Genomic DNA, 11,128 nt, shown 5'->3' on the forward strand with positions numbered 1-11,128 from the left:
CTAAGCTGCAACTTAAATTCTCATAACTAGAACATTCCTCGGATGAATTAAGCCCGTGTGTCCTCTCCGTTGGTTCTTCTTTCAGAGTCTCGGAGGCTTTTGCTGCGAAGAACCCATGATTCGACGTGGGATCAGCTGCCGTTCACAGAGCGTCAACGTCAGGTTCACTCTTATATAACTTGGACCCCAACTCTTTTTGTTTTCCGTCCTCGGTTTTTACACCTCAGAGACCCATCTACGTACCTGCCCATCATGGCCCCATACCGCTTCATGTTAGCCGCCGCTCTCGGTGGCGCCTATCTCCTCTCTTCCGGTCGGATTCCCCAATGGCCGGTACCCGGCTTTCTAACTGCCTTCGCGGCCCTCTTGGGTACCCAGGTGCTGGCGTGGGCTGTTTGGGTGGTCCTACTCTACCCGAAGCTCTTTTCACCTCTGCGTGGGCTTCCTGGTCCCAGCGGGGATTCGTGGTTCATGGGCCAGTGGAAAACGATCGTGGCACTCCCCACGGGGCAACCCATGAGGAACTGGTATGTGTGGACGATCTGCCCATCCCGTTGAACGTAGAGTTATCTCCTTGCGGGCCTACTTGCTGACCACCCATTCAGGATCAACTCAATCCCGAACGAGGGCATTATCCGGTATCTAGGCCCATTCAACCAAGAGAGACTCTTTATCACAACCCCTAAGGCTCTCGCCGAGGTGCTCGTCACCAAGAATTACGAATTTATCAAGCCAGAAACGATGCGCTATTCCATCGGCCGCATCCTGGGTATTGGCATCCTCCTTGCCGAAGGCGATGAACATAAGTTGCAGAGGAAAAACCTGCTCCCGGCCTTTGCCTTCCGCCACATCAAGGACCTGTACCCGGTCTTCTGGGCCAAGTCACGCGAGGGCGTGCAAGCCATAACCGAGGCCATCCTCGAGGACGCTGCCCAACGGGGCGACGCCGAGAGAAACACGGCCGTGATTGAAGCGGGTAGCTGGGCCTCACGCATCACGCTCGACATCATCGGTGTCGCCGGCCTCGGGCGTGACTTTGACGCCATCAAAAACCCAAACAACCGGCTGACGCAAGCCTACGCCCGCATCTTCAAGCCTAGCCGCCAGGCACGCTTCCTCCAACTACTCAGCATGATGTTTTCTCCCAGAGTCGCTGCTTGGTTGCCGGTCAAGCGCAACGAAGACATCGGGACATCAGCCCGCTTGATCCGAGCCGAGTGCGCCGAGCTGATCCAGGCGAAGAAGCAGAAACTAGCGCAGAAGGACGCGTCCGACCCGGACATCCTCTCGGTGGCCCTGGAATCCGGCGGCTTCACCGACGAGAACCTCGTCGACCAGCTCATGACGTTCCTCGCCGCCGGGCACGAGACGACCGCCTCAGCCATGACCTGGGCCGTCTACCTCCTCGCGCGGCACCCCGAAGTCCAAACCCGGCTGCGCGCCGAGATCCGCGAGCACCTCCCAGCCCTCTCCGACGACAACAACTCCTCGACCGTGTCCAGCATGGACATCGACCGCATGCCCTACCTCAACGCCGTCTGCAGCGAGATCCTGCGCTACTACAGCCCCGCGCCCCTGACGCTCCGCAAGGCGGCCTGCGACACGTCCATCCAGGGCCAGTTCGTGCCCAAGGGCACCCAGGTCATGCTCGTGCCGTGGGCCGTCAACAAGTCGGAGGCCCTGTGGGGCGCCGACGCCGGCGTCTTCAACCCGGATCGCTGGCTGGCGGCGGCCAGTGGTGGTGCCACGAGTAATTATGCTTACATGACCTTCTTGCATGGCCCGCGTAGCTGTATCGGCATGTCGTTTGCTAAGGGGGAGTTTGCGTGTCTGCTGGCGACGTGGGTGGGGCGGTTTGAGATGGAGTTGCATAATAAGGAGGAGGCGGACGAGTCCAAGATTGAGATCAAGGGTGCTGTGACGGCGAGGCCGGCGAAGGGGATGTATGTCAAGACGACGGTGGTTGAGGGGTGGTGAGGGAGGGGTGGGTTGGCTATCTGGCTATGGCTTCTGGGTATTTGGGGGCTATTTTCTCTTGGAATACCCTTTTGTTGTTGTACTATCTCATTGGTGAGGATCTTGGAGTTTAGAGGCTCTCTGTATTATTACCAGCAACCAAGGAGGGCAGTGCTCGCTCGTTTTTTCTTAAAGTTTACAGTCCGGTTTGAAAGCGAGATCTTGTTCCCCGGGTTCGACCTGGGGTAGCAAACCCAGCAACAGCAAACAATTTGCTCTGTACAGTGGAGGCCCTCAACTGAGGCAAGGGGAAAGCGACTCTGGGACTATCGACGCCCCCTCGGCGGCCGACCGTCCCGTTCGCTTTGACAGTCTCGTCTCTGCGGAACAAGAGGCCCTTCTGAGGGCGGGAAGGGAGAGACCTGGTGCAGCTCGGTATCGGCGGCCGGGTGGTTATCGTCGCCCTCGCCTGCATCCATCTATGTAGGCCGGGATAGGCTGGGGCACTCAAGCGCATGCATGCGTGTCTCTGAAATCCGCCGAGCCAATCGACAATCTTGCCGAGAGATGCGCAGACAGGGAATCAATCCGAGCAACGAAGGGAGTTAACTCCGGTAACAGTGCCCTACCTGCAGTTCCTCTCTCTCAGACCCCTCCAGAAACGTGAAACATCCGTGCCCCCACCATCTTATGGAGCTGCCCTTCCCGCCCGCCGTGCCGTGGCTGAAGGCAGGTCCAGGGCGGGATGGCGGGCGGGGGCTTGGTTCATGCAAGGCATCACGGGCCATGTTTCAGTTGCGCTCGGTCTTTGTAAGGGTATTAATCTGTATTGGTTCCGATATCACTGGTGACTTGCATTGTCGCCCTTGCGTTTCCAAGCTGACGTTTTGACGTTTTCGATGCAGGGTGCAGAGTGCTGCGGGATGCATCTCATCTCTGCTTCGCATTGTTTTCTGCAGCTACCTAACCTAAACGTATCTCTCCAGATAGATACTGTGCAGTATCGGACAGTAAATGCAAGCGGATCTGAATCAAGTTGGCTACCTGATGAATGCGGCGGCACAGGTGGGGTGCTGTCAGCAAACTTGCTCCACCGAGTCCACCACCCCGGGCAGCTTGTTTCTAAACCGAGAGATTGTTTGCTCGCGCTCACCTCACCTCACCTTGCTTTGCCGCAACCGCCTCTCCGCTTGGCGAGGGTGCCGCCGCACGCGGCAAATCTGCCGAGTTTCACCCTTCCTTCCCGCCCTCTGTTCCTGGATTTGTGGGGGGGGGGGGCCGATCGAGGGCTGCCTGTTCCTGTCGACCCATCGAGCCATCCCTGGGGACATGGAGAGGGAGAGGGGGTTGGGTGAGTGGCACAGCACAGACAGGTCGAACTGGGGACGCTACGGAGATAGGTGGGTGAGGAGTGCAGGGTGGGTTGGGTGAGAGGGTCAACACCGGAGTTAGGTGGTAAATCGTCTAAAATTTACATCGTGAAGTCATGTAACTAGCAAAACTAGCTGTCTGTGTGCCCGTCTGTTCGTGGGTAATACTGGTACCATGGCAGATATCCCCGAATCCAAACTCCTCGTCCATCATCTCTCAATATCCCATCCCAGCCCAGCCCATCCCAACCCAAAACCAAACAACGCCAGCCCCTCTCCTGTAGTTAAACAACCCAAAGACAAGGAAGGTAAATATTAGTAGTACACATACAATAACACACACACACACACCCCCAGCCCTTAAAAAGAGGTCGAGGGAAAAAAAAGAATCACCGCCACGTCCCATGTATCCGCCCCCTCCTCAGCCCGCCCCTCTTGAGCCCAACATCCCCATTCAGCATGAGGCTCTTCCAGCGGCGGCCGAGGCAGCCGCGGTCCTTGCCCAGCGAGCGCGCGCAGTCCTGCCAGTCCGACTTGGTCAGCTTGAGCTTCTCCAGCACCAGCTCCACCAGCATCCGGTCCTCCTCCGTGCTCCAGGCGGATCCGTCCGCTTCGACTACCACGTCCGTCCCGGGTGTTGTTGTTGTTGTTGTTGTTGTGTCGGCTGAGTTGGGGTCGTCATTGGAGGAGGAGAAGGTGGAGGAGAAGGAGGAGTGCAGGCTGTGGTAGTCGCCGCGCTCCAGGCCGAGGGGAATCACCTCGGGTGCGATGCGCGCGCGTTTGGGGGTGTGCGGGGGCGAGTCTGCCTGGGCGTCGTCCTCTTCTTGTTGTTCTTGTTGTTCTTGGTGTTGTTGGTGTTGTTGTACGTCGTATTCCACGTCGCTGTCATCCTCGTTGTACCGGCCGAGCTCGTCGTCGACGGCGCGGCGGCGCTTGTTGGGGCCCCGCGGCGCCTGCTGCGCGACCGACGCCGTGCGCTTGACGATGCGCTTCCTCGCCGGCCCGTGGTCGCCCGCCGGCGCCGCGCTATCCGTCTTGCGCGAACGTAGGCGCAGCTTGAGTGGTGATGGCGCATGCGCTAAGGGGGGCGTGGGCAGTTGCGCGTGCGACGAGGTCGGTGGTGTGATGGGCTCTTGGGCGATGGGAGATGGCGCTGCGGGGTTGGTGAGGAGGGATTGCAGAGAGCGACATGTTGAGAAGATGTTGCCGACGGCTGTTTGTGTTGAGACCTGGGGAGGGCTGGCGGGCGGCGAGCTAAAGAGCGCGGCCTGGAGGCGCGTCAAGGGGGGCCTCTGCGACGAGTCGCACGGAAGTGCCGACGGCATCAACATTGTCGCGCGTTTGATCTCTCCGTTTGTTGGTCGTGGTATGGGGGTCGTAGTGTCCACAGCGTGGTTGCTAAGTGCGGGAAACAGCGGTATAAGACACAGAGCGCTCTTTAGTTATTGGCCAAAAGGCGCGCGATCCTGAGGAAACTGGTGGTTTGCGACGGGGTCGAGAATGCGCCGCTGGCTCCAAATATGTTGGAATCGTGGGTGGTGCCAGATGTAGAAGCGCGCTCTTCGGACGTCGGATAACAGTTTCAAAGGAGGGATCTGTTAGAGGACAGAGTATGTGTGCAGTTGCGGGTTGTTCGTTGCAAGAGGCTGGAGGTGTGGACGCAGGCCGGAAGAAGGTGAAGAGGGAATCCGTTGACGGGGGACCGGGAGAGACCAAAAGGAATAATGCGCCTCATAAGAGCAGGTCTGGCCAAGCGGCAGTCGATTACAGGGAAGAGATGCGCAGAAAGTGGACCGCGTGACGGGATGAACAGGGCTTCCAGGTGGTGCGCAGGGCGGTCTGGCCAATGGCGATCGGCCTGTGCGATGCGGGTGCCCCTCCTGGACTCCCTCCGCAGCTCTCGCTCATGCAAGCACTTAACGGAGAGCGACGAAAATGGGGACGCCTTTCCCACTCACACAAAGCCCCCGGAGAGGCAGAAAAGTATAAACCTAGGCACAGACAAGGGACAAAAGGGAGCCTGTTTCAGCTTTTTCTTCTCCCTTCAGGGTCGGTTTTTCGGAGCAGGCGGATCAACCCTGTGTCGGCGCAATGCGGGACCTTTGCTTCTTAGCAAGGTAACGCTGTGTTCTCTCTGCTTCCCTTCAAGAGCAATGGATGGCGGCAGTGGCAGCCGGAGATACACAGTAGCTACAGATCTGTACAAAGTATCCTGTACCGAGTGTACTTCGGCTCGCCCGGACGGCTGGTTATATCCCAGCTTCTATGGGGTGGTCAGCCTGGTTTGCCGTCCGTCCTTGCATCAGCCTCCACACTTGTAACGGTCGAAGGCCTTCTGTCCTGCCTTTCCGAGAGCACCTTTTTTGGTCGCCGGTTTGCTCGGGTTGGGCATAACCAAGGTCCATTGTTGTGACCTGGACAAGGGCGTGCGGGAGCAGGACACCGGCGGGTCAGATCGCCAGGTCCCAAGTCAGGAACAGAACAACCCGTGGCTGGATCAACCGGGGTGTGGGCTGTTCTCCCTCTCCGAACCCCTGACTTGTACAAAGTACAGATTAGGGAAAGGCCAGACCCGACGATGACGAGTTTGGACAGAAAGAAAAGAAAAAGCCTTTTCCTTAGCTCCGGTTGAGGCAAATTCACCAATCTTCAAATGTGCCGGTGAACAAAAAACTGGCTCTCGGCCACCAAGGGAAAGCATGGTGAAATTCTAGCTCTAGGTGTGAAAGGATGGCTCTCTCTCTCAGGTGATTATGGCCATGAGATGGTGTGGCTCTTCCTCTCCGAATTTCCGGGTTTTGGAGGGCACCATCAACCCCTCCAGCTCTCAATCGGTTTGCGGACGGGAGGGGCGGGTGGGCAAAGAGACGCGTCACGTCGCGAGAGACACGCGACGCGGACGCGACTCACTGTGGATCCAATTTAAGCTCGTCGTCCAATCCCTGCCCGCTGGTGGGTGGCATGGGACAATGATTGGAGGCGGCCCACAACGGTTTTTCTGGGCCCTGCAGCGGCCATGCTCACAACGCTTTGGTCACTTTCTGCCAAAGCTCGGATTTCTTAGACCCTAACCCTAGGTCTGGTTTATCGAGACGGCCTCTCGGCGAGAACTTGTGCACACCGACCTCGCGCTTCTCAAATTTGCCCAAGTCCGCAACGTCATATTTTCAGTCATTCTAGCTTACGTTTAATCGAACGGTATATATAACATTAGGCAGAATGTATAGAAGGGGTTGGGTTCAATATCGGCTGCTTTCTCCGGCCTTTGGGATATCTCTTTATGCCAACGGAGCGAGGGAGAAAGCCTAAGTTCAATGGTGACGAGAAGATGGCAACTCGACGACATTCAAGGGTCCGTTAGTTATACACCAGTGGACTCGGAAGCGCTTCCTCGGCTCAGGACTTCTGAGGATAAGCTCTTGTCTCTTACTCTCTGAAATGTCTCTCCAATGACTCCAGTCAGGAACTCCCCAATCGCTGCTTGGGAGTCATGGTGATTACCCAAGTTGGTCATCCTGTCGCAAACTTCCAGGCTGCCAAGAGTTACGGAGTCGATATTGTCGTCTATCTTTTCCTACCACAGGGGGAGCGACCACGTATTGTCGCAGAGGGAGGATACCGGATAACTCCCCATAATCCAATCGAGTTCGAGTATAATCAAGCTAAAGCTGCTGATCAACGCCGTGTCTCAACTCGCTCGGTTTACTCAGCTCGGTCGATGTTAATGCGAGACCCTCCATCGGGTTCCCTACTATGTATTCAGTGTTCTCTCCGGGTATATACGGATATATCTGCATCTTTCTCGTTTGAATTCAGATATTCACCACACCGCATTCAACAGAGATCACAACATCCTTCCACACATCACGCCAAACATCATGCAATTCTCAGCCACCGTTCTCCTGCTTCTCGGCAACGCCGTCCTCGGCCTCGCTATGCCCGCTCCGGCTAACAATGCTGTCGAGGGCCGGGAAAGGGAGTGCAGGAAGGCTCGCATGAAGTGCGACTTGATATCCAAGCACTGCTGCCCTCCTACTATGTGTAGCTTCGAGACCGGCTCTTGCGACAAAGTTGCGGACTGATCGTGGGTAACTTGGAAATCGCTTGCTTCTGGGGGTGTAATAACTGATTTCCTCCTAGATCTACGTACCTACCGAGGGGAGGAGTTCAAGTGTTTGACATGGACGCGCCGGGTGTATTCGCCGCGGCAGATTACAACTTTGGCACCGCCTGGCTGTTGAATCGGGGTATTCTATCTGCCTTGTAGGGACTTGTTTGTTGTTGGAAACTATAGGTAGTTAGGTATTTGACGGGGATGGTTGGCGATTCGTGTTGCTGTGTACATGAGTTTGCTGTGCCTTATCCGTTGCCGGCTCGTCCTCACAGGCTCGTCCTCGCAGCAAGCACTATGGAGAGAGAGCCGTGACTCACTCATGTCCTTGTTCGTGTTGAGATGGAGTGATTGTAAGTCTGCAAGGTGGCGACCACAAACACAAATCCTGTTCTTTCCCCCAAACAAAGAAACCGTCTGAACTCAGGGTTCATCAGGGTGATTAGGTGATTATTGGCTGTACCCCCCTGAGGCACCAGCTAAGGGGGTTCATAGCAGAAAGTAGGCAGACAGGTAGGTAAGCGGAACATGGGACAAGTAGCTCAAACAACCTAGAGACAGCACCCGTCGTCAATCCCTTTTCTAGCACCCCCGTAGACTCCAGTTGTATGCCAGGGTTGGGCGTGGACCACTCAGAGTGTGGTGGCTGTTCTGGTAATGGTGTCACAGCAGCGCGGACTGCTTTGTGGTCCTCAGGGTCGCCAGTCTGAACGGACGAGTGATCAGGTGTGGTTGGCGCTTTATTCACCCGCCTCCGTCCCAAGTGCTCTCCCTCGTTCACTCTGTTTTTCCCGCTCCTCCCGTCATGAGGGCAAGCTGGTAGCACATCGGTTGAGATGGCAGCCCTTCCCTCCTGCCCTACTTAAGCCGCACTGCTCTTCCCTCTTCCCTCTTCCTTTTCAAATCTTCCCACACCAATGTCCCACTGAGAACTCACTCTTCATCCACCTGCCCCGCGTACCCGCGCAATATCACAAACCTCTCAGCTTGCTACACTCCTTACTTTGCTTCCCATAGCCTGCTTCTGCTTCTAGTGGCATCATCTTCTTACTTCCACCATGGACCAGGACCACAACGGCCGCCATCCTCTGGCAAACGCCAAACCCTCCTCCTCTTCCAAAGACAACAACAACAACAACAACAACAACGACGACGACAACCATTCGCCCTCGGAGCCCAGGAATGAGAACGCATATGTTGACGCTCCGGAAGACACGGTGCCCCAAGAACCTCCGTCACTTGACTCGCTCTCCAAGGAGCCCAACCGCGACCACCGCAAATGGTATCCCAAGTACGGTCGGGTCCAGAAGTGCGACTGGTGCAACGCCCGGTCTCGGGGTACCCTCCATGTTTGCACCATCTGCGCCATCCGCATGTGTGAGGACTGTGCACGCGACCGCCGCTGGCACCCCAACCGCAACCACTTCATCGATGCCGATGCCTTGGACTGGGTCATGAAGAAGGTGGCGAGAGCACCCAGGCAGCCCAGGCAGTCTAAGCCACCCAACAAGAAGGTCCCGGCCAAGCGTGCCGCTTCGGCCAGCCCGGACAAGGAGCCCAAGACTCCTCCTCCCGCCCCTCGTCGCCGCAAGTTAGTGGAAACCGATTACAACACCCCTGACGACGAGGATGAGGACGATGAGGATGACGAGGATGGCGAGGATGACGACTCAGCCGGCCATGGCAACAACAAACCCGCCAACGCCGGCCCCGGACAGTCTCACTTTCCTCCGCCCGCCAATCCTCGCGGTGACTCCGGCCCCCGTCCTCCTCCTCCGGTGCCCAGCTACTATGACCACAACCAAGCTGCTCTTCGCTATCATCAGGCTCCGATACATGGCGGATACACTCCGTATGGGAGAATCGAGCCGCATATGCATGGCTACTATGGCCCTCCGGTTCCAGCTCCGACCGCCCCTCCTATGGCCGGTCCCAGCACTCGCCAGGATGGTCGCCGGCAGCTACCAGCTACTAAACCCAAGCTGAACAATAGCGAGCAGTCTCGCCGGGCTTCCGGCAGCCGCCTTGACGACTATGGCAATGACGGTAACGGGGGTGGGGACGATGACTTGGAGTCTCGGCAAGATGAAGACGGCAATGAGGTTGCCGAGGAGAAGGGGCATGCCGACAATGCCAACGACTCGCACCGCCGCCACAGCGCTCGTTCCACTGGGGGTTCCCACGCCCGCACCCTCTCCCAAGTCAGCACCGACCGTGGCGGCACTTCCCCTCAGGCCAGTGCTGCACAGGGCACTCGCACTTTGGCTGAGCGACCGGCCATGACACCGCAGGACCGTGAGCATGACCGCCTTGTTGTCGACATCTACAACTGGCTGTACGGGGACAGGCCCCCCCTGGACCCCAACCGCGTCCGCACCCGGATCCCCGACCAGTGGCAACCACCCCGGCAGGCGTTAGTTCCGCAGTATCACCCTGAACCGACCCCGTATGGCCATGGCCAGTACCCTGCCCCCTACGGCCACCCTCACCAGCACATGTATCCGCCGGCCCCCCAAGGCTACCCGCCGTACCCCCTTCACCAGCCCTACCTAGAGGTAAGTCACCCCCCCTTTCCAATCTCCACCCCTTAACCCCCCCAAACTAACCCAAACCAACAGTACCCTCCATACCCCCCTTACGCCCCTTACCCTCCCCACCCAGCAGCAGCAGCAGCCCCCCACAACCACAACAACAACCCCAACACCGCCTACCCCCCCACTCACCCATCCCACAACAACAACAACAACAACAACAACAACAACACCCACCCAGCAGCAGCGGCCCACCCAGCAGCAGCGCACCAAGCAGCACCAGCGCCCTACCACCCGGCCTACCTCCAAGACCTCGCCTTCGCCCAGCACCAGCACGAGCACGACCGCTCCACCCTCGAGCAGCTCGCCCGCGCCTGGGCCCACAACACTATCCTGCTGCGCCTGGTCGCGCGCAACCATCGCGTGTATGCCATACAGATGCTGTGGGAGGTGTTTGCCCTGCGGAGGCGGGTGGAGAGGGAGATGTCGCTCATGGAGGTTGGGGGGAGGAGGAGGAGTGGGGATGGTGGTGGTTCTTATGGGGATGGTGCTGGTGGTTCTTGTGGGGGTGGTGATGGTGATGGTGCGGGTGCGGGTGGGGAGGGGGAGGGTGATGGGGGTGAAGGCGTGGATGCCTTCCCGCAGACGGTGCGGTGGTTTGTGGGGGAGCGGGATAGCCAGTTCCGGATGGAGTACGAGACTACGCGGGCGCAGCGCGAGGCGAGGGCGCAGGTGCTGGATCGTGGCGGCCATGACCGGGCCCAGGCTGGGGTAGTGAGGGGTGCTGTTCACCACCTTGGCGAGGGGGGTGCTGTTCATCACCATGGTGAAGCGCGTGCTGGCAGTGCTGGCAGTGAGGGTGCTGCTGCTGCCAGCGGTGGTGCCGCCAGCAGTGCTGGTTCTGATCGCGCCGTTGTGGATGATGACGACACCGAGAGCGAGGAGGTTGAGGAGAAGGAGTAATCACTCGCTCACTCACTCACCCGGCTCCATAGGTCATTCATTTTCATGGATGGCCTTGTCACCCACTCTCAGCTGGACCTGCCCGACATGTCCATCACACAGCCTGGCTTCAGTTGCTTGACCGTCCTCAATGTCAGGCATTTCCTCGAGTTGAAGCGGGTATGTACCATGCGAGAGAGGGGCATCAGCTCAACCTT

General features: G+C 58.0%; 3 protein-coding genes across 3 annotated transcripts; 2 read left to right on the forward strand and 1 right to left on the reverse strand.

The window, feature by feature from the left end:
- Positions 1-252: 252 nt before the first annotated feature.
- Positions 253-1,977, forward strand: B0H64DRAFT_429081 (cytochrome P450; the record flags this gene model as incomplete). Its single annotated transcript, XM_062805879.1, has 2 exons — positions 253-527; positions 606-1,977. The coding sequence occupies 2 exons, from the start codon at positions 253-255 to the stop codon at positions 1,975-1,977; spliced, it is 1,647 nt and encodes a 548-aa protein (XP_062664673.1).
- Positions 1,978-3,405: 1,428 nt separating this feature from the next.
- On the reverse strand, positions 3,406-5,116 carry B0H64DRAFT_471127 (uncharacterized protein). The gene has a single exon (XM_062807861.1). The coding sequence runs from the start codon at positions 4,655-4,657 to the stop codon at positions 3,716-3,718; it is 942 nt and encodes a 313-aa protein (XP_062664674.1). The 5' UTR covers positions 4,658-5,116; the 3' UTR covers positions 3,406-3,715.
- A 3,379-nt stretch (positions 5,117-8,495) lies between these two features.
- Positions 8,496-11,010, forward strand: B0H64DRAFT_449810 (uncharacterized protein; the record flags this gene model as incomplete). Its single annotated transcript, XM_062807102.1, has 2 exons — positions 8,496-9,992; positions 10,056-11,010. The coding sequence occupies 2 exons, from the start codon at positions 8,496-8,498 to the stop codon at positions 10,929-10,931; spliced, it is 2,373 nt and encodes a 790-aa protein (XP_062664675.1). The 3' UTR covers positions 10,932-11,010.
- Between the last annotated feature and the right edge of the window lie 118 nt (positions 11,011-11,128).

This window comes from Chaetomium fimeti (assembly GCF_033439085.1).
Source record: "Chaetomium fimeti strain CBS 168.71 chromosome Unknown B0H64scaffold_1, whole genome shotgun sequence".
NCBI classification, from domain to species: Eukaryota; Fungi; Ascomycota; class Sordariomycetes; order Sordariales; family Chaetomiaceae; genus Chaetomium; species Chaetomium fimeti.

Coding starts and splice junctions, on each gene's coding strand:
- B0H64DRAFT_471127 (XM_062807861.1), bottom strand. CDS start 4,657: ATGTTGATGCCGTCGGCACTTCCGTGCGACTCGTCGCAGAGGCCCCCC.